The sequence below is a fragment of the Chamaea fasciata genome, unplaced genomic scaffold (genome assembly GCF_029207755.1).
Source record: "Chamaea fasciata isolate MVZ Bird 193981 ecotype frontalis unplaced genomic scaffold, bChaFas1.0.hap1 SCAF_10, whole genome shotgun sequence".
Lineage (NCBI taxonomy): Eukaryota > Metazoa > Chordata > Aves > Passeriformes > Sylviidae > Chamaea > Chamaea fasciata.
The window spans coordinates 27,791,418-27,814,321 of NW_027094095.1; the positions used below are offsets into that span (position 1 = coordinate 27,791,418).

Sequence of the window (22,904 nt, forward strand, 5' to 3'; positions counted from 1 at the left end):
TGGAAATTCAGGGGCTTCTCTTTTTACTCAAACCTTACAGACACCCTACTACTACACAGCCACATCACACCAACATAACTGACACCATGGCCACCCTCAAATCTTGGGTCCTCTGTTAAAAAAAAACAAAACCCAACACAACAAAAACCATAGGATTAACAGCACTGAAGGAAAAAAAATAGTTTTGTTTCCCCTTATCAAATTAAACTCATTTGCAAGACCATTTAACTTACTGTTCTCATCTACATACTCCACACATTTTCCAGTATAGGTATCAGAGTAACTGGAGTGTGTTTAAAAACTGATTACTTAATTTTCAAATTATTTAGGTTTTCAGATTAAAAAAGCTTTTAAAAAGTAATATTTTTCACCAGAATCTACCAATAACGTGGACCATTTTGAAAAATTTGGACGTGCTGCAAACATCCTTCCTAATCCCAAAAAGAAAGCTGTTGATTCTCAGTATCATTACTTAGAAGTTTTACTAAATGCAGTACTGTTTTCCGTATGTTTCTGGTTTGGTTCTTGGTTTGCTAAGTCACCTTAAAGGTAAAACCTGAGCTCCTTACTTTCCAGGCAGTATTTGGGTGCTATTAATGCCTTTCTGCACATCCATTTTACTCTGATGGAGTATTTCTAGCTTACAGAGGAGCAGCATGTTTTATTCCTGGGCACATCTGTCTCCTACACTTAAACTACGCTCTTGATCTAAAAGTGTTATCAAATAAATTTATGAAGCCCTTAAACACTAAGTATCTACGTGAATCTCTCCCCAGCCCCTTAACAGAAGAGAGTAGGGAGAGAACACAGTGTGAAAAATAATGAAAGATCTGAGTGTCAAAATAACTCTGGCAATCTTAAATGTCATAGTCTTACCTAGAAAGAAGAACCGGCACTCTCTCATTTGTAAGTGACATTAAAAGAAGGCAAGATGGCAAAAATTACAAGTTTTATTATACAAAAATGATCCAAACCCACAGGAACTATTTTACAGTTCTAAAAGTTTTGTTCTGCAACTTATACTTCCATATGCTTTTCCAAAAAGCCAAGGTAAAAAGCCTCATTAGTCCCATTTTCTTCTTAGCAAGAGTTTTGAAAAAAAAAAACAACCATAGCTGCATCAAAAGTTATTCTTTGTACTCCAGGAATTGCTGAAGTCTTTTCTTGTGTTCTGTAGACACTTGTACAGCACTAGAAAGAAATGCAGAACATTTTACATTAGAAGTAATACAACACAAAAATAAAGTCTCATGCTAAAATTGAGTGTACACTGAAATCAATTACACTGAAGCTAAATTTTATGAAAAACCATTTATGTTCCAAGACAAAGAAGCATTTAACCCTTGAAACTGTCCATTCTTATCCTCAACAGCTTCTAAAAAACACCCACACGAGGACACCTTGCCCATTTCCTTACCTCTAAACAGCAACTGATTAACTTGCAAGGGTGATTTAGATAAGAAAATCTCCTAAAATGATCCCTCCTGCATATTGAGCACTTCTAAACTGAAGGACATTTCATCCCCAGAGGGAGAGATGGGCAGATACTACAGGAGGTTTCAGTCCCACATATTCTAAGGCCAAGTATGGAAGTTTGCCCTCTGAGAGAATGGCTGAGGAAGAGCTGTTGGACAACAAGGCAGCAACGGAATTTTATTATTTGGACCCTTCATAGGATTCTCTCTCTGCAGAACAATTGTCTCTAGTTGATTTATTTTCTTTTCAGCAGCTCAGATTTATTAAACAAGTGGTATTCATGAACTGCTTCTAAAGAGTTTCGTGAAAAGTCACTAAGAAAAATTGCCCAGAAATCAATGAATAATAAATTTCTAAGGGGGACCATATATCTACACAGGAACTTTTTAAAGTTCCACAAATCAAAAAATACTAAAATACCACGTTATAATAATGACCAGAAAGGATTTTTCCCCTAAACTTCCCTTTTCACAGGTCCTACAATAACTTTAATTAAACCAAATTTAACAAGCAAGCGATCATGAGGAAGTTCTTACTTCAAGTGTTCTCCAAAGACAGTGGTTATCCTGTACAGGGCTGTTTTCAGAGATGCTCTAAGTGCAAATCGTAGTGTTTTGTAGGATGTGTCCACCAGACTCCCTGAAATCCGGGGAGGTTTGCTAGAAACATGTGGCAGCTTGAAATGTCTGTCTACGACCTGATTGAGAAAAACAGATTCCTGTCATCTGCTCAATTATTCCATCATGTAACTAGTGACATCTTTGTGGCAAATAAAGCAAAAATAAAGTGCAAGTTCAGAAATTCCACCAAGACACACAAAAATGTTTTGTAGACTGAGCATTTCCCAGCCATCAACAGGAACACAGAACCAAGTTCTGTGAAATAAGATTCTCTGTTACTGAGTCTTAAGCTAAGCACATCACATGCTGCAGGAGAAACACAATTCTGCCCTGTATTATGACTTGTTTCTTTCACAAACAAGGGTATTGGCTTTTTCCCCCCTGGTGCCTGTTCTTGGAATAGATGACTTACACTGAAGAACTTTAATAACCTCTAAATTCTTTCCAAGAATCTCCATTAGGGCAGTGTAAAATGGTTATGTTAATAGGACATGGATAGCCATGGAAATAAATCTGGATTTCTTAAAACACACATTACACAAACATCAGTAATTTGAGAGTAGTGTCTTAGTATTAGCAGAGACACAGATTTTATCTCCTGAGATTTGCAATGTCTCCAAGTGCTCCATCTTGCACCAGGAATTGTGTGCAACCCAATAAAGTTCTAACTCTGCAAAAGATATTGTATTAGAATTGCTGTATCCCAGAAATAAACTCTTAACAGAGCACACAGGAGCATTTCTTTAAAATTAAACATTCCACATTTTCTCTTTCCACATTTTAAAAAAAACCATCGTGTTTTTATTCAGCTGTTTCACAGTGTACATAGTTGCAACCAGCTGTTTTGGTTAGATTAACTGCAGAAGAGCTGTTTTAGTGGCAGCAACTTCGATGTTATGACTAGTCAGCAAGGTTGTTATGTAAAATCAATGAGACTCCTCCTCTCCTAAACTTGCCTTGCAGCAAGGAAAAGTTTACAGTTTTACCTCCTGAAGAGTCAGTAAGGTGTTCAGGATAGCTGGCAGTGTCGTTTGGACAACTCCAAACTGGTCTTCAGTAAAAGAGGCTGCTACCAAGTGAGACAGACCTTTAAAAAAAAAAAGAAAAAAAAAAGAAATTTGTTGTAATTAATGCTTCAAAAGGTGAGAATTCAGTAACAAAGATCATGGTGTTGCTGAAGATTCCACTAGTGTGCTGGAATTCCTCAGGAGTTGCTGCTGCCAGCTGACAGTCACCTCAGGTCTGGCTCAAGGACCAAACCACTCATTGGTTTGACAGGTGTATAATAGCTTGAGTTGGTAAAGCAAGAGAGATTACATAAAAATCATGTGTGATTCCCATCTCTGGACTCTACATCCCAAGCCATCACCTTCAATCTGCCACAGCATGGCGCATCTGCCCATAAAACACATCACTAAGAAAACTGATCAACTTTGCACAGTCAAATGTAACAGAAGATTCTATTAATACCAGTATTTACTCATGACTTTGAAAGAAACAAGGAAAATCCAAAATGTAACTTTGTACTGTCACTGTTCTTGTAATTCTCTGCAAACCATCTTTTTGTTTATTTGCCAAGCTACTACCTGAGTGCCTGCCCTCAGCTGTCTGATAAACAAAGAAGGACCCAGAGCCTTTAGTCAGAAAAGCTGTTCTAAAAAGGCATCATACATCTATCACTAGAAAAAATGTAAAAGTGATACATGGGTTGACATCAGAGAGAACCACCAGAAATCACATTCAGGAATCTGTACAGAACATAAAGTAAGAGATCTCACGTGGGATCTCAAAACTAATAAGTAAATTAAACTTGAGTCATGTTGATGTCTGAAATGCATTTGTGTTTTTGTCAAAAGCATTTCAAAGATTTTTTTTTTTTTATTTATTACATTCATAAAGCACAGAGCCCAGAGAGTTTTCCATGAACCAAGAGAGTGGATCACCTGGAAACCACTTACCTTCCAAAGCCCAGATGTGCATTTGGGCATCACAGAAGACAGCCTGGATGGAGGCTTCTGGGTGCTGAGAAGAAACCAAAGTGTTGTGAGTGAACTTTATAAATAATATCACCATACTTGCAGGTTTCAGAACAGACCTGCAAAGCCAACAGATCTTGGGAAATAGCCAGAAAAATCTCATCTAAAGAAGTAAAATACCTTTAGGACAGGAGCTGCCCACAAGGCTACAGCTGTAATTGAGGAGGAAAAAAAAAAAGGGAAAGAAAAGGATATTCACTAGTTTTCAAAGGCTAAGAATTCTTTAAGCAAATTGCAGTTTCTAATCAGATGAGTTTAAAAAAACATTTTTATTCTAATTTTCTGCAGGTATGGGACAATTCTGCTGTGAAACTCACAGCAAGCAAGAAGTTGCACTTATGAAAAGCCTTAGATGAAAATACAGGTTTTAAGGCCATTACCCGTGTCTCAAACACAAGACCACACTTACCTTGCTGAAGAAATACATTATCAGCGCCCGTTTGGACAAGAAGTTTTTCATCTAAAAAGAAACAAAAGAATAAAGTGCATTTATTTAATGCACAGTTGCCCCTTCTCAGCCTACCACCTTCACACAGCATAAAGGCATCGGGAGTGGAGGCAAGGATTTGTGTTATATAAACTAACAGGAGAAGAAAGTATTCATTTCATAAAGTGGAAAATTTTTTGAGAGAGGTATCACCTAAGCTGCACCCCCTATGCCCTGCAATTTCACTCCACCTGTTCTTGCTTGTTCTGAAGCCATGTGTAGATAAATCTTGGCTGCACTGCCTCACTGCCAGTTCTTGCAGCAGAGAGCACTGGCAAAGATTCATGGTGGGAACCATTCATTTGCTGATCTGCAAGAAAAAAGTACATTATCTTCAGAAAAACCGATTGCTGTCACTTCAATCCTCACTATGCAGCTCTCCATTGACAAGGCTACTACACTTATGGCTGTGAGGCTCGAGTGCTGTGCAAGAATCTCTACCTGAAACCGACGTCCACAGCTTTGGTCCCCTTCTCACCACATAGGGACTTTGGACTGATCCATGCCATGGAGATTTTACATCCACATCTCCCATCTTGTAACTTAAAGCAGGAGAGCTGAAAGGTGAACCAACATCAGAACCAGGAGACGTCTTCACAGGCATCAGGGATGGCTTAACCAGTGGAGACATGGAGGCTCTGAGAACAATGTTGGACCTCTGTGACTGGAATGACATGTCTTCTATGCCAACAGCTCCTGGTGACAGAGAAAACACTGCATGAAGACAACAGGCTGGCACAATGACACAGGAGATGGGTTTGTTACTTGATTGCTATTTCAACAACTTCTGTATCACAGCTTTTATGAAAGGACACGGTTAGCACTCTTGTGGTGCAAAGAAGTACACATCAACATAAGCATGGAGGGTTTTCAAAGTTTATCAGCTCAAAAACAGCAAGTGATGAGAAGGATCCTTGTGGATTTATTTATTTTACTCCTGCTAGCCAACATTCCAACACCCTGCTATATATGTACATAAAGTGAGCTCATAGCTTTAAGTACTACAGAAAAGGCTGTCTGTAGAAGAACGAAAGGTCATTCTGATTAGCATGTAAGAAAAGGCATGTCTGTGTCCAAATCCAAGGATCAGCAGCACTAGGAGAAATTCACCTGTGACATCCAAAAGCCTGCTGTTGCCAGGGCACTGCCTGCTAAGGGATTCCATTACCTGGCAGCCTTGTGCTAACACAGCTGTGCAGCCAGGAATGATGCCCAAGTCTGGCATGTAAAACACTCAAAATGCCTGGAGGCTGCTCGCAGCTCAGGAGTCAGACTGGGCTTTCCTCACTCTACAGTGATATTAGTGAATCACACAAACATAAACAGAACCTAATTTTACCATCTTAAACTAATCATAAGAGCAGTTATGCAAATTATAGAGCATCTCTTGGCAAGACTTAAATTCTCCCTGTGCTGTGTTGAACCACTTACTGAAACTGTGATAATCAGACTTCTTTTATTCATGCAAATATGGAAAAAAAATACTGTATCAAACATAATATCATGCAAATAAACAAACTGAGTAAAACATGATAATTGCAAATTTTCTAGCTATTTTGGGATTATTTCAACACAAATACCTAAGATTAATTGGGGGAGAATCTTTTTTGTTTGTATTTATTTGCAGAAATACCTCATTTCTCTCATAAAATTTAATTGAGACTAATGTGTATCTATTGCTACCTTCATGCTTTACAAACCTTTACGAGCATTTCCTCACATACCTGGAGTCTGTGGAGGTACTTTCAGCTCTCCCACTGGTGGCTTTGCTCTCCCATTTGCTGCTGCTGCTTCTTGCTGTGCAATCAGCCTCTGAGTCAGGTCACTCAGGAGACTCAGACACTCCCGGGATATCGCAGTCCAGTTGTGTGGGTGCCCACCTGGCAGGGCACAGAAAGATCAGGGTTTATTTAACCCAGCTGCTCCTCCCTGGATCTGTTCTGACAGTGCCCATGTGCTCTCAGCAGGGGCTTCACTGTCACAGTGCCACTCAGCTTCCAAATCACCACAGGGCATTTGCACTGTGACAACCTGTTTGTACTGAGAGGAAGATGAAAACAAGGACAGATTCAATGGATAACTCAAAAAAGACTTTGGTGAAACCGGCTAAGCAAGCAAGGCACCACAGGCAGTTCAGCCCATCAGATCTGAAATCACTCAACAGCTGAAATGAGCCAATATCAGTGGCAATGGCAACACAGTTTCGAAGCAGTGCAAACACTAGAATTCCTGAGAGGGTGCTACAAAACGTTCCTGAAGGCTTTAAGCAGTTTTAATTGACCTCCTCTGCCACATGTGAGTACAGCAAAAGGACTGTGCAGTAACTGAAGTTACAGCCAGTGTCTGCTCTCATGGCTGCAGTGGTGACTCAGTATTTGTGCCTGATTTCCCCTCACTCACACCTCAGCATTCAGCTCCCATACACATCTGTTAGGTTATCCAGTCTGGACTGTCTCACTGGTGGTGTGAAGTGGGCCCTGCTTTCAAAATCCTAAACCTGTGCTTCCTCGTGGCTGCCATTTAGGTCCAACACATACCACAACTGGTTGAGTTTAGCAGGTGAAACAATATGAATACAGATAATCAAACATTCTTTTGGAACAGGCACCACAGGGAAGAGGCTCCTAGCTTATGCAGCATATCTTACAACATTACATAGTTTCTAAGAGCATTTGACTAATGATTTTAGAAAAGGAAACAACACAAAATAGTTTTTATAATTACCTGGCTGACTAAGGCTAAAGACTTCCTGTCGTCGAACAGGAGAATATTGGGAAAGTAACATCAAGTCTTGTAAGGCTAAAAACTACAAAGAAAGGAAAATGTTTTAGTGCAGGCAAAGTCCAATGTATTTGCTTAAAAAATATGTAGTTATCCATACAAAATCAATCCCTACCAAGAATGAGTTCACACTGACTAAAATTAGTCACATAACAGAAAGAGAATGGAGGCAAATCCACTCTGGATGGGGCTGCTGAGCTATTAAGAGCTTTACTGATACGTCAGTTCTCAGGAGTTCAAGATTTAATGCTTGTTTTATTCTAATAGCTCAGGCAGAAAGATATTAAGACACTAAAAAGTCTAAGAAAAAAACAGTTTTTGCAAACCAGAGCTCAACTACAGCTTTAAGGGTCAGTGCCTTATGGGACCAACCTACCACTGCTTCTTCATGTGATTAAGCAAATCATGAGCCACACTAAAAATAGCCAGATTTCTCACAATATTCAAAACTCTATTATAAATTGGACACTTGAATGACATCTGAGATCATATATTAGATCTCCTGTTGCTTTCACTCTTTGTGCTCAACTCTTCCCCACCTACCCTCAGATAATGCAGCAAAGCTTAAAAAGGTATTGCAACCTATTATATCTCCAGCCTTATCAGAAATCTGTAAAATCAGTAAAGGTAGATTTTGCAGGTGCAAGAGAATATTCTTATCTTTATTTACATAATACCTCTTAAACAAGGTCTCCAATTTCTAAGTGTTATAATCAGTAAGTCCTATTAATGATTACCACAGACCAAAATTCCTCTTCTTTACTCACAGGTTTTGAGTAGCTTTTTACTATTGCCTTTTATAAAAAAGAAACCCAGCTTCCAATGTAAGTATGGATATATTTTTAATTTCAAGAGAGAGCACAGATGTTAAAAGCTCAAATATATGTTGCAGAGACAAGATGTTGATAGCACAAAGGTTTGAGAAAACACCTGTTTATGTGACAAGACTCATGAGTTACAAAAACCTGAATGCCACTAAGGTGCTGTTTTTGCATCACTACACACTATGACACCTCTGCTGCACACCAATCTTACCTCTAACTAAATGAATCTTCAGCTCACAGTAACAGTGTGCGAGCACCAGCAGATGTCACTACTAAACAAATTTTCATCATTAATTGCAACAGCCTGTGAGCGCTCTGAGGCAGCTTTTCAAGGAAGTAACACCTCAGTGAACAGAACTGGTACCTGGAAGATGTGACTGGATGCTCTGAAAAACACCTTTTCAGCAAACACCTGTCAGGGAAGAGGTAGGAGCTCAATTACCTTTATAAGGAGGGGAGGATTGCTGTTTAAGATTTTAGGCAGGCACTGGTCTGTCTCCTGAGCAAATGTTGGTTGAATGGGAAAATGATGACTCTAAATAGAAACATCAAAAGTTGTGTTATACAGAGGAAAACATTTATGAAAGACCAGTAAACTGGCTTGGAATTTCTAACATAGAAACAAAAAAGTTTACTCCTTTCGTTTAAAATTGAGAAATCTTAGAAAATCCAGGTATCTTTATCTTCAAATAAATGTGCTCATGTGGGCTAATTTTACAATTTCTTTCCTGACTTTTCAGTTAACACTATGCAAATATTTAAAAGCAACTTTGGAAGTTTTTTAGCTCATTTAAAAAAAACCCAAAAACATATGGATAAACATTTTTTTTTTAATCAGCCAAAAGGGCAAAGTCCATTTTATACTTTCACAGATGGATGATTTCTTTTGTCTTCCACAGTTTTATAAGCAATACAGTAATTAGAGATGTTGACAAGGTGTTCACTGGTGCTTGTTATTATCCTTTGAGACAGGTTGCTCACACCTCAGAGCTGTTGTTATGCTTGACTCATTACTGATCTTTTCTCCACGTAGTCACAACAACTACACCTTTCTAATTAAAGCTAATTAAACACCCCAACAGCACTGTATTTGCCATTTCAGTCCATGAGTACTTTGCCCCAATACATTGACCCAGGATTCAAACCTCACTTTTTTTCTCTTTTATCAAGTTTCATGGTGTTTTAATTAAAAAGGAAATAAAAATCAAGTCAGATTAAGAGTTTTTTCCTCTCTAAGGAAATATCTGGAAACAGAAGCAGAGGAGTAAGAGGAGGAGGTGGCAGTAACAAAACATTAATTTTGTAAGGAGCACAGGCCTTGCTATGAGAAGAAAGGGAAAGCCAGTTAATGCCAGGCCTCTCTTGACTATTCAGTTACCAGTTACTATCTATGGTGCATGCTGTGAAAATTGAAGAACTCACAATGAGTTATTTCCTAGGCAGAACTGCTTTTGAAATGACAGAATTATCTGTGCCACACTGAGGGTGTAACTTGAGCACTGTCACAAGTACTGACCTCTGTGGAATAAATTTTGAAGAGCAGCCAGGCAATGTACCAGGTCAACAGAAGAAACACACCACTCAGCCAGGTATGGTAAAACAAGGAGAGATCCAATAAGCCACTCAGAGTGTCAAGAGGATGTAATTTACTGCAGATAAAAGAACCAAGAGGATAGAAGTATTTTAGTGTTCTTATTAAGAAAAAAATAATTAAATTAAGGAAAATAAATATGAAATAAGTAATAATGACTAGTTTTAGTCAATTAAGGTATTAAGACTCCAGCTTCCCTATTTTAAAACAAACAGCTGTCGTAAAAAAATAAGGATGTTCCTCCCCCCCAAAAAATACCACAGAAAACCAGATAAAACTCACAGATGCAATCTGGAGTGTTTACCCTTTCTAATGTTTTAGAGACTTACAGAGAAGAAAAAAAAAAGGTGATTTTCTAATTACTGTCTTAATGACGATGTGGTTTCTACAAGGGGATGCTGATTCCTTTAGGATTCATTTCAGAAATGGCCAGAGCTCCCCACATTCTGGGTGGGGAGGCAAAGAACTGAGTCCTGCTGCCAAGCTGCACTTCCTCAGCAAAGGAACCTCTCAACAATATTCCAGGTTTCCAGCAGAATGTCCTACCTACCTGTCTGTATGAAGATCCATCGTGGTACATATCCACACCTTTGGGATATAACCTAGGGGGTCAAAAAGAAACTCTGAAACAAATACAACACTACAAAACACACACAGTAGGCCAAAAAAAGAAGACAAAAATGGAATTCATGCAGACACAAGAGACTGGTCTTGGAACTCACGAGGACAAGGAAACAATCTGTGCTTGGGGTTACTTTGTTTTAAGAAATAGAAAATGAAAAAAGGCTTCAGGCTAGCAGCTATATACATTGAGAAATGTAGACCTTCTCTTTTATTGCTGCTTCTCAGCAGTGAGTTAATTGTGTTTCCTCACTAACCAAAGAGGGTTAATAGTAATTTAATATTAATTTTCACTACAGCCCAGGCAGCAGCAAAGTGCTTTTAAAGACTTAATGGAATCTGATCTAGAACCACCATACTTTTAATTTATCCCCTGATGTAAATAAAGGGATAATAATTCTTGCATATTTTGACATCATTTAGGAGGATACTTACAACCCTAACAAAGACCTCCTGATTTTTAGAAAATCCAGTGCAAGCACCTTCATCAGCAGATTTTCTTTTACCACAGACCAAACACCATTTTCATATAGGAGGGAGCCATCCTGCCTTTGTTTCCCAAGCTCCCCCCAAATAATATACAGGGCACTAGAGAGTAAAGTCAAAGTGCTGATCTTTGCCTAAAAAAATGGGATGTTACACCAACATTACACACAGATAAGTCCTGCCCACTGCTGGGGTGTCAGCTTCAGCTCTGGGACACCACATTTCCACTACCAGGCGATGGAAGGACCAGTGCTAAGCCTGACTGATCAAAGTTTTCAAATACAGGAATTACAAATTAAAAAGTAGAGAATGTCAGGAACCCTTACCAAAAAAGTAATATGTGACACAGAAGTTTCTAACAAAATACAGTGATTCCACACAACTGTGTTTGATCAGGGGAGGCAAAGATCTTCTGAAACGTAAATACTTGTATTGCTAAAACCAAACAAAATAAATAGTTTACTATTCCACATTCAGAACAAAACAATGAAACAGTTAATAAAAATAATACAACAAAAAAGGAAAAGCTACGTGAAAGCCTGAAGTCTAGATCAATTAAAAACTTCGTTTAAGGTAATTCCAAGTGTTACATTTATTAATTATGCTCCAAATATTTCCTGACATTTTATAATCATTTCTAGTTCTTATCCTGTTTCCTGCTTGTAGCAGTGAAAATGAAGAATGGGGTAAATCGACTCAATACACAAGAGAACAAACTAGAATAACCCTGTCAAATGTAAAATAAAGGAAAAAAAAAAAAAAAAAACAAACAACAACCCCAAAAGGGCATATTTAATCTACTAGATTTCATTTACATTCTAAATGTTCAATTAAAATATAAAGAAAATTGTGACAAGCCTGAGTTCCACAGTCAGTAATCATCCAAGCAGCAAAACCAATGTAACACTGATGCTTTCCTCCAAATAAATAAACTATGTATGTTTCTAAATGACTGAAGCAACCCAGCTGACAAATGAAATCATGAAAATGAAACTATGCAAATGCAACCAAAGTAATTTTTTATTTTGCTAGGTTGCATTAGGAAAAAGAAAGAAAAAGAGGAAGAAAAAAAAAAAACAACAACCAAAAAACCCCACAATCACAAAAAAACCCAAATAAACAACAAAAAATGGAGAATTAACAATATTTAAATAGATTTTTAAAAAATATTTTAACTACAGCATTGCCAAAATGCTGCTTGGTTTGCTGATGAACTGAACATGTTTTTCACTAATACAACCAAACTTGGTTAAAGACATCTCTTGCCAAATTGGCTGGACTGTGTCAGTCTGGGAATCAGGCAGAGTTAATGGCTGCTGTGAGGCTGCAGCAACAGAAGTAATTTTAAGATGAAGTTTCACACTGGTACAGATTTCTGCAGGACTCCTCCAGAGGAATTAACGGAATTTCAGTTTCCACAGTGCTACACATACAAAAAGGCTTCGGATGTTGAGCTCTAAGCAAGATTTAATGCACTATTTAACTGAAGTTGTTTTTTGGTTTTGTTTTGTTGTTTGTTTTTTTTTAACTCAAGATTTTCAGCTTTTAGATGACCCTTGTCAGTTCCTGAAATTGATACCCAGTCTGTGCACATTTTCTTTTTCCTCTAGTTCAGCTGCCACCTCAGCCAGCTTTAACATGCATCAGAGGGGTGTAGTCTAAATGTAAGAGTCACAGCACCCCAATTTCTGTGTTCATTTGAAAGGAGCTGAGCAGGAAGGAGTAGGATGAACACTGCTGGCATTTAAAGCTGGGGGTACACTTCATCTATCAGTGACAGCAGCTCCTGCTGCCATGCTCGTAAATTATCCAGGTTTTTTGGATCACTGTTTCACTTATACACGTCTTTCTACAAAGATGCTTAAACCTCTTACCTGTATGATTGGAAATGGCAAATAGTTCATATTGTTAATAAGATAGAAAAGGCTGTAACTGTATCCCAAGAAAGCTCCAGACAGTAGAAAGAAGAGGTGATACTCATTTAGGCACATCTGAGGAACAGCATCTTCCAGGCTAAAATAGAAAACTTAGAATCAGTTCTGAGTCCAAAACAAAAAGCTGTTCAAGCCCTAGGAAACTCAAAGCAGAAGTTTGATTTTACTTTCCTGATCAGTACTTCTGATGATATCTCAGTAAGTTTTTGCTAAAGTAGGAATCCCACCACCTGTTTTTGTAATTTATGCATGAAATACATCCCATTAACCACAAGACCAAGACCTAGTTCAACAACCAACCTAGTTGACAACCAACTTGTCAACAACTTTCCATTAAGAACCCTGGCAATGTAGTTTTTCTGGTCCAGCTTTTTCTCTGTGTATTATAACATTTACAAAGGGGGGTATTTTTTGTCCTTTAAAAAAGAAAATCAACATGGAATTGCTGTTTTTTTGAGAATATCCAAATTCTTGGGATTCTTTTTGAAAGAAACAATCAGTAAATACATTTTACAATAAAAGTTCTTTGACACACACATTTACCTTTCTGAAGGCGTGCAGGACACAGCAAGAAACTGGAACCTCCCTTTTGTCATGATTGTAGCACACCAAGCAACCAGCATTCCCATGACGGCATGAACAAAGGAATGCATGACTTGCTGAGGGTGAATAATTTTCCCTATCAGTGCTAATCGAGAGCATGGTATCGATGGCACCACTGTAAATAAAACCAGAAAAATCATTTTCGCTTCTTACTAATAAAATCTTTCATTTAAAAAAAAAAAAAAAAAAAAAGAGGAAAAAAAAACCACCACTGTCACTAAAGAACTTTTCACAGTCAGGATCAGTCACTAAATTATAAATTATCATCCCATTTAATTTAGGTGTCAAAGATAGTTCAACAATTTACACAACCCACCTGCATAAAATTCAACGTTGAAGATGCTTATTACTATGATCACCACAGACATCAGGAAGATACAAAAGATGACATAGGAAGTATACAAATCATTGAAAGAATCTAAAAAAAAAATAAAAATATTATTGTTCAGAAAATTGCAATAATACAGCAGCAACACGTTAACAGAAATCAGCATTTAAGCAATGGACAATAATCCACTGGGTGCTTAAAGTCAATGGACTTTCTAATCCCACATGAGGTCTGCCCAGCTACACAATATTTCTGCACAAAAGCATATTTAAACTTCATTGAAACTGTTTCACACCCTTACAACTGCTTTTCTTCAAAGTGAACACTCAGAAGTTTGTTTAAAAAAACTAAACTGTGGCTCAAATATCAAATTTCCCTTCATTTAAGAAAAGCTGCAGCCATCCAGCCACACTAAAGAGAGAAGAAAGTTCTTACAGAGTGGTTCTTTAGGGCTTTTCTATTTTCAAGGGAGGAAGGAAGTCAATTCTCTCTGCCTGGAGCAGCTCAGAGATCACAGGCATCGAGCTTCCAGCTAAACACCTCTCAGTTTTCATTGCAGGCACTCAGGGGAAGTTATTCTCACCTCGCAGGGTGGCTGCTTCAGGATTTCTCTTAGGATTCAGTGCACCATAGAGAAAACTGAAGCTGTTTATGGAAACAGCAGCTGCACAGGGTGGAAGGGGAAGCGTGTGCAAGGACTCGGAACAGACAACTAAAGCACTTAACCTGTTGTTTTGGGGTTTTTTTTCTGTGAGGGACTTACACGAACTTGCAACACTTATTCCTACCTAGGGTGGACTGCGGCTGCTGCCGTTGTAACACAGAAACATTTCAAAGGCCAAAGACGATTCGAAATACAAGTGTGACTCGGTGCCACCGTGAGTTCCCGTTATCTGGGACCGAGCCCAAAACAACAGAATGTAGGAAAAAAAACCCAACAAAACCCAGAAACACAAACAGGTGGAAGCAAAACCAGGAAAACGCGGGCGGGCACCTACTGGAGATCCAGCGCACCGGGTGGAACGGGTCGAGGCCGCTGAGGACGATGAAGGCCGCGGTGCAGACGGGCAGCAGCAGCACGGACCAGGTGATGGCGGCGGCCACTCGCCAGCCCAGAACCTGCGGGGACACGGCGTAAGGGGCCCGGGACCCGCCAGCCCAGAGCCTGCACGGTGACAATGGGAGGGGGGAACGGGACCCGCCAGCCCAGCGCCTGAGGGGTGCGCACGGCGAGGGGACCGGGGATCACCACCACAGAACCCGCGGGGGGACACAGTGAGGGGGCCGGGGACCGGCACCGCCCGCCAGCCCAGCCCCTGCGGGGAGACAGCGTGATAGAACCGAGACCGGAGGAGATGCGCAGCCACCCGCCAGCCCAGCGCCTAAGGGAGCGCAGCTCGTGGGGAGCGCAGCCCGAGGACCGACCTGCCGCAGCAGCGCCCGCTGCCCGCCCGCCGCCGCCTCCATGGCCGCGGCCCGGCCGCCCGTTCAAAGCCGCCGCCCAACGGCCCCACGTGCCGGCTTCGCGACACTTCCGCCGCGCGCCCAGGCGGCAGCCAATGGGAGGGCGCGCACGCCCGCTCTCCCCGCCCCCGGGAGTGCGCGAGTGACGTCACTCGCAGTAGAAACTACAAGTCCCGGCGTGCCCCGGGCGGCGATGGCGGCCTGAGGGCTCCTCCGTGTCTGAGGGGACAGAATGCAGTCCGGGGCGGCGAGGAAAGAAATTGTCACATTAGGCCACATTACGTCCGTTTATTTACATTTTGAAAGCCTCGCTGGCGGCACGGGCCCACCTCAAGGGGGTTCAGTCCTGTCACACCACCATGCCTTGGACCAAACCTTCCCGATAGCTTTAGAGCGTTAAGATGCTTTGTGCACAAAATACGGATCTCACATCGCCTTCAGAGTGCTTTATTCAGGGGCAAAACAGTGTGGCGAACATAGACTTAACTAAAGAAAAAATAAAACCAACTCCCCCCAAAAAGCGAAACAAAAGATTAAAAAATCCCAACCAAACAAAGCCAACGCCTTTCTGTTCTAGACTGGGACCGATGGTTCACTCTCCTCCTGGAGCAAGTGTCCGGTAAGCATGGAGATGTCCGTATGTCCATGGGACATCACTGTCCATCCTGCTGCAAAACACATCCCTTGTCCTTGATGGTTCCAAGGTCTTCAGTGAAAAAATAATCTGAAATAAAACTACTGTATAGATGGAGAAACTGGTGCTGTCATCTGAAAGAGAGAAGTAACTCCAGTGAGTATTTCAGCTCATCACCAGAGGACATAATAGGGCATATATTTAATCTCAATACTAAAATCCATTACTGTCATATTGATTCTTATTAGGCATCTGGAATGATAAACTGATTCTGCAGGAGGAAAAACCACTAAAATTGACTTCCATGATTGGATTGTGTCATTTTTTATGTGCCCTTCAATAGGCACATTTGGCTATTTGTTATAATATTTATTTTAAATCTAATATAGCTTCTATTCAGTAAATACCCTGATTTTTACAAACACACTCGTGGCTGGCGTACTCGGAGTGGCCCTGGCCTTTACATATCTATTAGCCTGCTTCTGGACCTCCTCCACAGAATTATCCAACAGAATTCAAATGTCATCTGCTGCTGGCAGCAGTCCCGGATGCCAGGAAGCAAATGCTCAAGGTATCCCACAGAAGGAATGCAGTCCAGAGGGATGGATGGCTCAGGCTCTGAGTCAGCCCTGCCCAGAGCCTAACACACATGTCGCCACACAGGGCTGCTGCTCTCAAATGCTGTCTCAGACATCAAGGCAGGAAAAATCTAATCTGCTTTTTATATTAAAAGGAAAGAAAAATTGGAGTGTAACAGTTTATTGCGTAAGTTTCACTTGTGCAGAATAAATTCACATTAATGCTTTTAGGTTTATGTAAAGAAATGGACTCCGGGACTGAGTGTATTACTTATTTAAATGTGAGTTTCTTCGCCAAGAGCAAACCTCAAAGAAAAGAAAAGTAACAGATCTTTGTTCCTCAGAGTCTTTTCAGTTTTTACAGCTGTTCTTAAAACTTACAACTGAAACAAAGTTAATGAATGTTATTTATATATAGACCCCATTTAGCAAAATTAGTCTGTTAAACCTCTTTCCATTTAACCATAGTGATGGGGCAAAGTTTCAAGATGTCTATGATGACTGCAGAAAAAAAAACAGTTTAGATTGGGTTCTTACCTAATTTAGTGACTCTTTGTTACTACTGTTGTTCCATTGTGAGCAGGGATAATAGGTGGAGGAATATCCAGTTCAGGGGCATCAAAAAAGTATGCCTACATTATCAAAGAAAAAAAACAATTTAGAGAGAAACATACAGTGCTGCCTCATCCCAGCTCGCTCTTTCCACACCCATCAAACACAGGTACAAACATAGCAGTGAAATGGCAAATTTGAATCCTTTTCTGTTTTCACCAGATTAGAAACTGTCAATTAAAATGGTGCTCTGACCTGTACTTTAAAATTTAACTGTTAGCAGCCAAGGCCTTTGAAAAAGACCTTGAAAGAGTTGGATTGCAGATCCAGGAAGAGTTGTGTTTTGCTGTCACCTCCCTGCACACTGAGCTGTGGGATCCATCTACTCTGGAAGCTGTGAAAACTGAGGCCTGGCTGATACCCTTCTACCCACTTGTCATGGGTTAACAATGAGGAATAAGGAAACAAGTAATTCAAGTGTTCATTGTGTATTTCAGTGGCCACAGGGCCTTCTGTTTTCTAACACTTACTGTGTATGAAAACACAAACCTGCTAAAACTCATAAGCACACCCTTTATACTGAACATTTAATCCTTCTAAAGGACTAAGTACATCACTCCTTGGAATAAACTGCAACTGGATACTACAAAGATTAATGCTTTGCTGATACTATGATGAATTCCAGGTAAATTAAAGACTGTCCAGTGAAAGTTGGACTTGATGATCCTGATGGGCCCCCTCCAACTTGGAGATATTCTATGACTCCATAACTGATTACAGAATTTATTACCAGCACTGTCAGGGTCACACTGGCATCAATTTTTGCTACGTTTAAACTAACTGGAACTTTTACACTGGAGTTTTTCCACTGACCAGCCAATCCTTCCTTGCCTTTCCCGTAACATGCTACCTGTCCTAGGAAACAAGAGATGAGGGAAAAGGAACGGCAGTGTCCCACCAAACAGCCGACAGCCAGCAGGGCGTGCAGCAGCAGGATGGCGGCCACGGTGGCCACAGCGATGCGGCGGTTGTCGTCGCGGACGGCGGGCCAGAAGGTCATCACCAGCACCGAGCCCGAGAGGCACAGCGAGAACACCATCAGCACCCAGCGCACCACCTTCTGCGGGATGATCCACAAAATCTGCAAAAGGCAGGAGAAAGGGCTGGCAAAGAGGCTGCTCTGTGACACGCCATCGCTTCCAGCTGATTTGTGCACAAATGAACTCATGCCTTCGTCTGACCCATCTCTTGTTATTGGAGGAAAGAGTAAGAGCAGTGATGAGCTTTACTCCCAGACACAAGAGTGAATCCTAAGTTATGCCACTCCCTCCAAGCACTGTCCCCAGCCAGAGAAACTTGTCCTTGGAGCCATCAGCATTGCTGTCCTGCAGAGATATCTGTTCCCTGGGGACACAAACATCCTGATTCCTGAGGCTGCTTCAGCTCTCCAGCAGCACCTTGCTTGGTTTTGCTACCTCTGGGAAAATTATGTGTCCTGGGCTTTTCCAACACCCACAAGACACCTTTACACAAGACAAGCTTCAAGAAAAAGAGCAAAAGATTCTCCCAGTCTCCAAAATTTCAACAAAAATCAACAATATAAAAAGAAACAGGAAATCTTCTCAAGCAGGACACGTGAGAAGGGGCATCTTCAGCCATACGTACCGCTGTGGGAATGTAAATGAAGAGGGAGTAGCCGTATACACACACTATCTCCAGGAATGAGTAGGAGACAATGTTCATGACTTTACTGTTCCTCCACATCAGGAATCCCCAGAGAGCAAGGGGAACAAGCCAAGCATATGCATAAATCGTTGTAGCTGCTATGGACACTGGAAACACAACAAAAGGTTTAATGTTCTCCTTTGAATCCTGCCAGAATCAAAGGTCTAGAAGCATTCAGCATGAAAAGTAGAAAGCCAGAAGTGAAGATACTTCCAAAAGATGAAGTTTGAATTATCAATAAACTGGGAACTTTGCATTTGTACCTAGTTTATACCCAGTACTCGGCCAGCACTTCAAGTTAGTTTAAAAGTAAAGACTTCTGAAAAAATCTCTAGGTAATTTCAATTTCTTTATTATGCCTGTGTACAAAAAGCTGTCGGTTTCAGCTGAAAGGGAAAAGCCACATAGGCAGGAAAAACTTAGCTAAAAGTAGAAATTCAGCTACTAACAGCTAGTGTCAAATCTGAAATTATTCAAGTGACTACATTCCCAAGTGGCAACATTCTTCCCTGTACACTAAGGATTTTGGAAACAAAGAGAAGCTGTGTTCCTCTGCAGGGACAGCAGCCTCCCTCATAATACAAAGACAGATACAGACAAACTGGCTCCTCTCTCTGAGTTCTTTGGGGAACAAATCAATTGAGAATCTTTTGCTTATTTTTGAATTTGCCAGAAGGTAACAACTTCCAGCCCTTGGTAGGTGGTATGAGTGATAACCTGATCTGGAAATTTTTTGCCTGAGGCCTGCAGGTTCCTGAGAGGCCATGTAGGCCAGTGCTGGGCTTTCACTCTCTGTACAAGGAAACATCCACTAAGGCTAGAAAATAACTAATTACTCCTGCTTCCTCTTCTAAAACCCTGAAACTAGTTTATGCTCTGAAGAAACAGGGTTCTGTCAGTCACAGCCCATTTTAAGGGCTTGTTTCACATGTCTAAAAATTTAAAGACAGCAATCAATCAATCAAAAGTCTGTGCTAAATCAAAGCAATGACCTGGTTTCATATTACTTCATTTGCACATTAAAAAAAAAAAAAAAGACACACACACACAAAAAACCCCCCCACACACAAAAAACCCCCTCACAAATGACTACCTACAAACCTTTTCTGAACTCAGGCACATAGTGGTACGTTGGTTTGCCCAGATGGATGAAGAAATTTGAGAGATTGCCACTAACAGCAATGGTGAACACGAGTGTAGCACATATCCAAAATGGACCTTAAAAGGAAACAAAATCAATAGCACCTCCACTGCTCTCTTGCCTTCTCAGGCCAGCAAGTAAAATGAAATACAGACTCAAAATATTTAGCACAGAAAAAAAACTTCTCCCACCTCATACCTACCATAAAGGTCAGGATTGCTGCGGATATACAGCCTTACAAAGTTCTTCCCAGGGACTGGGAACACTGACCCTTTGATTCTGTCCAGGACCTATGGAACATATGGATTTGTCTGACTGACAATGCAAGAAGGAAAAAAAGCTCAGTGGATAAGGCATAATTCAGACAACAGTTCTCCCCTGGAGCAGGGTATTAACCTGGTATGTGTCCACGTCGAAGAAGGTCTGGTAGTAATCAAAGGTCCAGAAAGGGGCACTTTTCTTCTGTCCTGCAAGCAGCTGGATGGTGGCAAAGGCAACATGGAAAGTGTTACAAGCACTCAATTTACGCATTACTAGCTCATTTACACAGCAGTCACATGATTTTGGTACCCAAACTGAAAACAAACTTAACAGGGTAATGCTTCCTATGGATTACATAATGGTTTCCCCTTCCCCCTCCAACAGCTGTTGGCAGCCAGGCTCTTATCTCCCTGTAGCCAGAATCATGGCCTAAGGTTCTAAAGAGCAGCCTGTCACTACTTGCTGCCACATCATCTGGAACACACACCCTCATCACCATGACAAATTCCTTTTGCTGTCAAAACCACAGAATTGTGGCCTGTGATTGAAGGGACTTTAAAGATCATCTCGTTCCAACCCCCCTGCCAGGGCAGGGACACCTCCCACTATCCCAGGTTGTTCCAAGCCCCATCCAGCCTGGTCTTGAACACCTCCAGGGATTGGGGCAGCCACAGCTGCTCTGGACAACCTGTGCCAGGGCCTCACCACCCTCACAGGAGAGAATTTCTTCCTAATATCCAATCTAAACCTCTTCTTTTTTGAGTTTGAATCCATTCCCCCTTGTCCTTTTCTCTTCATGCTCTTGCAGGAAGTCCCTCTCCATCTTTCTCACAGGCCTCCACCAGCAGAGGTGACAGCATTACCTCTGTTTTATCTGAGTCGTCAGTGCCCAGTAACTCATCATCCTCTTCCCTCCCTGGCTCCTGCAGGCGGCTGTGCTGATTCTTGGGGATTTCGACTGGCTCATCGATGCTTATGGTGGTGGCATCAGGATTTGCTGCAAGCAAATTAGCTGCATCGTCAAATTCTGCAAATAAGTACATCACAGGACAGGCGATGATCAAGACACTAAAATTTTTGTTCTCGTGGCTCAAATAAACACATAAAGACCCCGAGACAGGATAACCACTAGCTTAGGCGTGTTGGGTACGATCTGTTTCCTAAAAGCCCAAGCTGACACGGATCAAGCTGAACATTTAGTCAGTCAGTAAAGTGTGAGTCTGCTTTTCCTGCCAATCCGCCTGCAGGATGTTACACTGGCGCCACTGGAGCCTGCCCTGCCAACAGCCCCGACCCCAGGGCCAGCAGCTCTCTCTGCAAGGGGAGCGGGAAGCTACCTCGCTGAAGAAATGGGTATTTTTAATATTCTCCAAAAACTGATATGAGATTTTAAATGAAGAATTAAGGAAGTCTGAAACTGCGGCCTTCTGCAGGTCAGAGAGCGCTCTGCCCCTTTCCAGCTGTCATTTGCTACCACAAAGGACTTCCGTCCACGATTTCAGTCAACACCGGTTACATCCTATAGCTCGCCAGCAGCACAATTTCATCTCAGAAAATTGAGGATACCTGACCCCATCCTGACCCCCAAGCAAAACTCTCAGGACGTTTTTATTCCGCGAACGCTCAGAAACGCTCCCGAAGCCTCCAGCGCTTGACGGCTCCCCCAGCCGGGGCCCAGCCCCGCGTCCGCACCTGCGACATCGCCTCTACCTTGGAATTTGAGGTCGTCCGCCGTCGCCATTCATCCGCCTGGGCGAGGATCCGCTCCCCGGGGCTCGACCCTCCTGCAAGAGGACAGGGGCAGCGCTGGGACGGGTCCGACCCCCCGCCCTGTGCCAGCGGTGCCGTACCAGCGGTGCGGTGCCGTGCCGTGTCCCGCGGCCGCGCCCCCCGCGCCCCCGCAGCCCGCCCGTGCCCCGGCCCGGGGCAGCCCCGCACCTCGGCACCGCCACGGCCCCGCACCCGCCGCTCCGCTCCCTTAAAGGCGCCGCGGCCGCCGCGCAGCCGCAGCCAATCAGCGCCGCCGCCGGGCCCCTCTGCCCCCCCGCCCCTCGGGGCGCAACAGCCCCGCCGGCGACGTGCCCGGCATCGACCAATCAGAGCCCGCGCGGCGCTTCCGCGTGCGCGCCCGCCCGCCCCCTTAAAGGGCCAGCTCGAGCGCTGTTGGTCAGGTGTGGCGGCGGCTGCCGTCTGTGAGCGTCCGGGCATGAACATACAGGGGCTGTAGATAATCATGCGCTTATACATCTGTTTTAAACCTGCACAGCGTGTTTTGGTAACTGAGAGCTTTATCAGAGAATCATAGAACGGTTTGGGTTGGAAAGGACATTAAAGCTCATCGCATTTCAACTCCCTGCCATGAGCAGGGACACCTCCCACTATCCCAGGCTGCTCCGTGGCCCGCCTGGCCTTGGACACTTCCCGGGGTGGGGCAGCCACAGCTCCTCTGGGCACCCTGCGCCAGGGCCTCACCACCCTCACAGGAGAGAATTTCTTCTTCATATCTAATCTCAACCTGCCTTCTGTTGGTTTGCAGCCATTCCTCTTTGTCCTGTCACTGCAGGCCCTTGTCAACAGCCTCTCTCCACCCGTCTTGTCCCCCTTTCAGGTGCTGGAAGGCCGCAGTTTGGTCACTGCAAAACCTTCTCCAGGCTGAACAATGCCAATTCTCCCAGCCTTTCCTCACGGCAGAGCTGCTCCATCCCTCTGATCTTGGCGGCCCCTTGAGGCCTTGCTCCAACAGATCCATGTCCTTCATATGC

General features: G+C 42.3%; 2 protein-coding genes across 5 annotated transcripts; both read right to left on the reverse strand.

Moving 5' to 3' along the window:
• Nucleotides 1-932: 932 nt before the first annotated feature.
• Nucleotides 933-15,291, reverse strand: NDC1 (NDC1 transmembrane nucleoporin). The gene is made up of 18 exons (XM_066192849.1): nt 15,213-15,291; nt 14,786-14,906; nt 13,776-13,877; nt 13,400-13,574; nt 12,797-12,935; nt 11,249-11,357; nt 10,366-10,417; nt 9,741-9,873; nt 8,667-8,759; nt 7,344-7,425; nt 6,344-6,499; nt 5,061-5,315; nt 4,811-4,929; nt 4,542-4,592; nt 4,055-4,118; nt 3,083-3,183; nt 2,013-2,173; nt 933-1,191 (listed from the first exon to the last, which is right to left on the reverse strand). The coding sequence occupies exons 1-18, from the start codon at nt 15,252-15,254 to the stop codon at nt 1,128-1,130; spliced, it is 2,019 nt and encodes a 672-aa protein (XP_066048946.1). The 5' UTR covers nt 15,255-15,291; the 3' UTR covers nt 933-1,127.
• A 391-nt stretch (nt 15,292-15,682) lies between these two features.
• Nucleotides 15,683-22,173, reverse strand: YIPF1 (Yip1 domain family member 1). Of its 4 annotated transcripts, none has more exons than XM_066192853.1 (10): nt 22,081-22,173; nt 21,853-21,926; nt 21,006-21,139; nt 20,278-20,358; nt 20,084-20,171; nt 19,842-19,958; nt 18,681-18,847; nt 17,974-18,156; nt 17,001-17,095; nt 15,683-16,019 (listed from the first exon to the last, which is right to left on the reverse strand). In XM_066192853.1, exons 2-9 carry the CDS (start codon nt 21,881-21,883, stop codon nt 17,006-17,008), a joined length of 891 nt encoding a protein of 296 aa, XP_066048950.1. In that variant the 5' UTR covers nt 21,884-21,926; nt 22,081-22,173; the 3' UTR covers nt 15,683-16,019; nt 17,001-17,005. The 4 variants fall into 4 exon arrangements, with proteins under 4 accessions (XP_066048950.1, XP_066048948.1, XP_066048949.1 ...); XM_066192851.1 differs by having other exon boundaries at nt 21,006-21,169; XM_066192852.1 differs by having other exon boundaries at nt 21,835-21,926.
• Between the last annotated feature and the right edge of the window lie 731 nt (nt 22,174-22,904).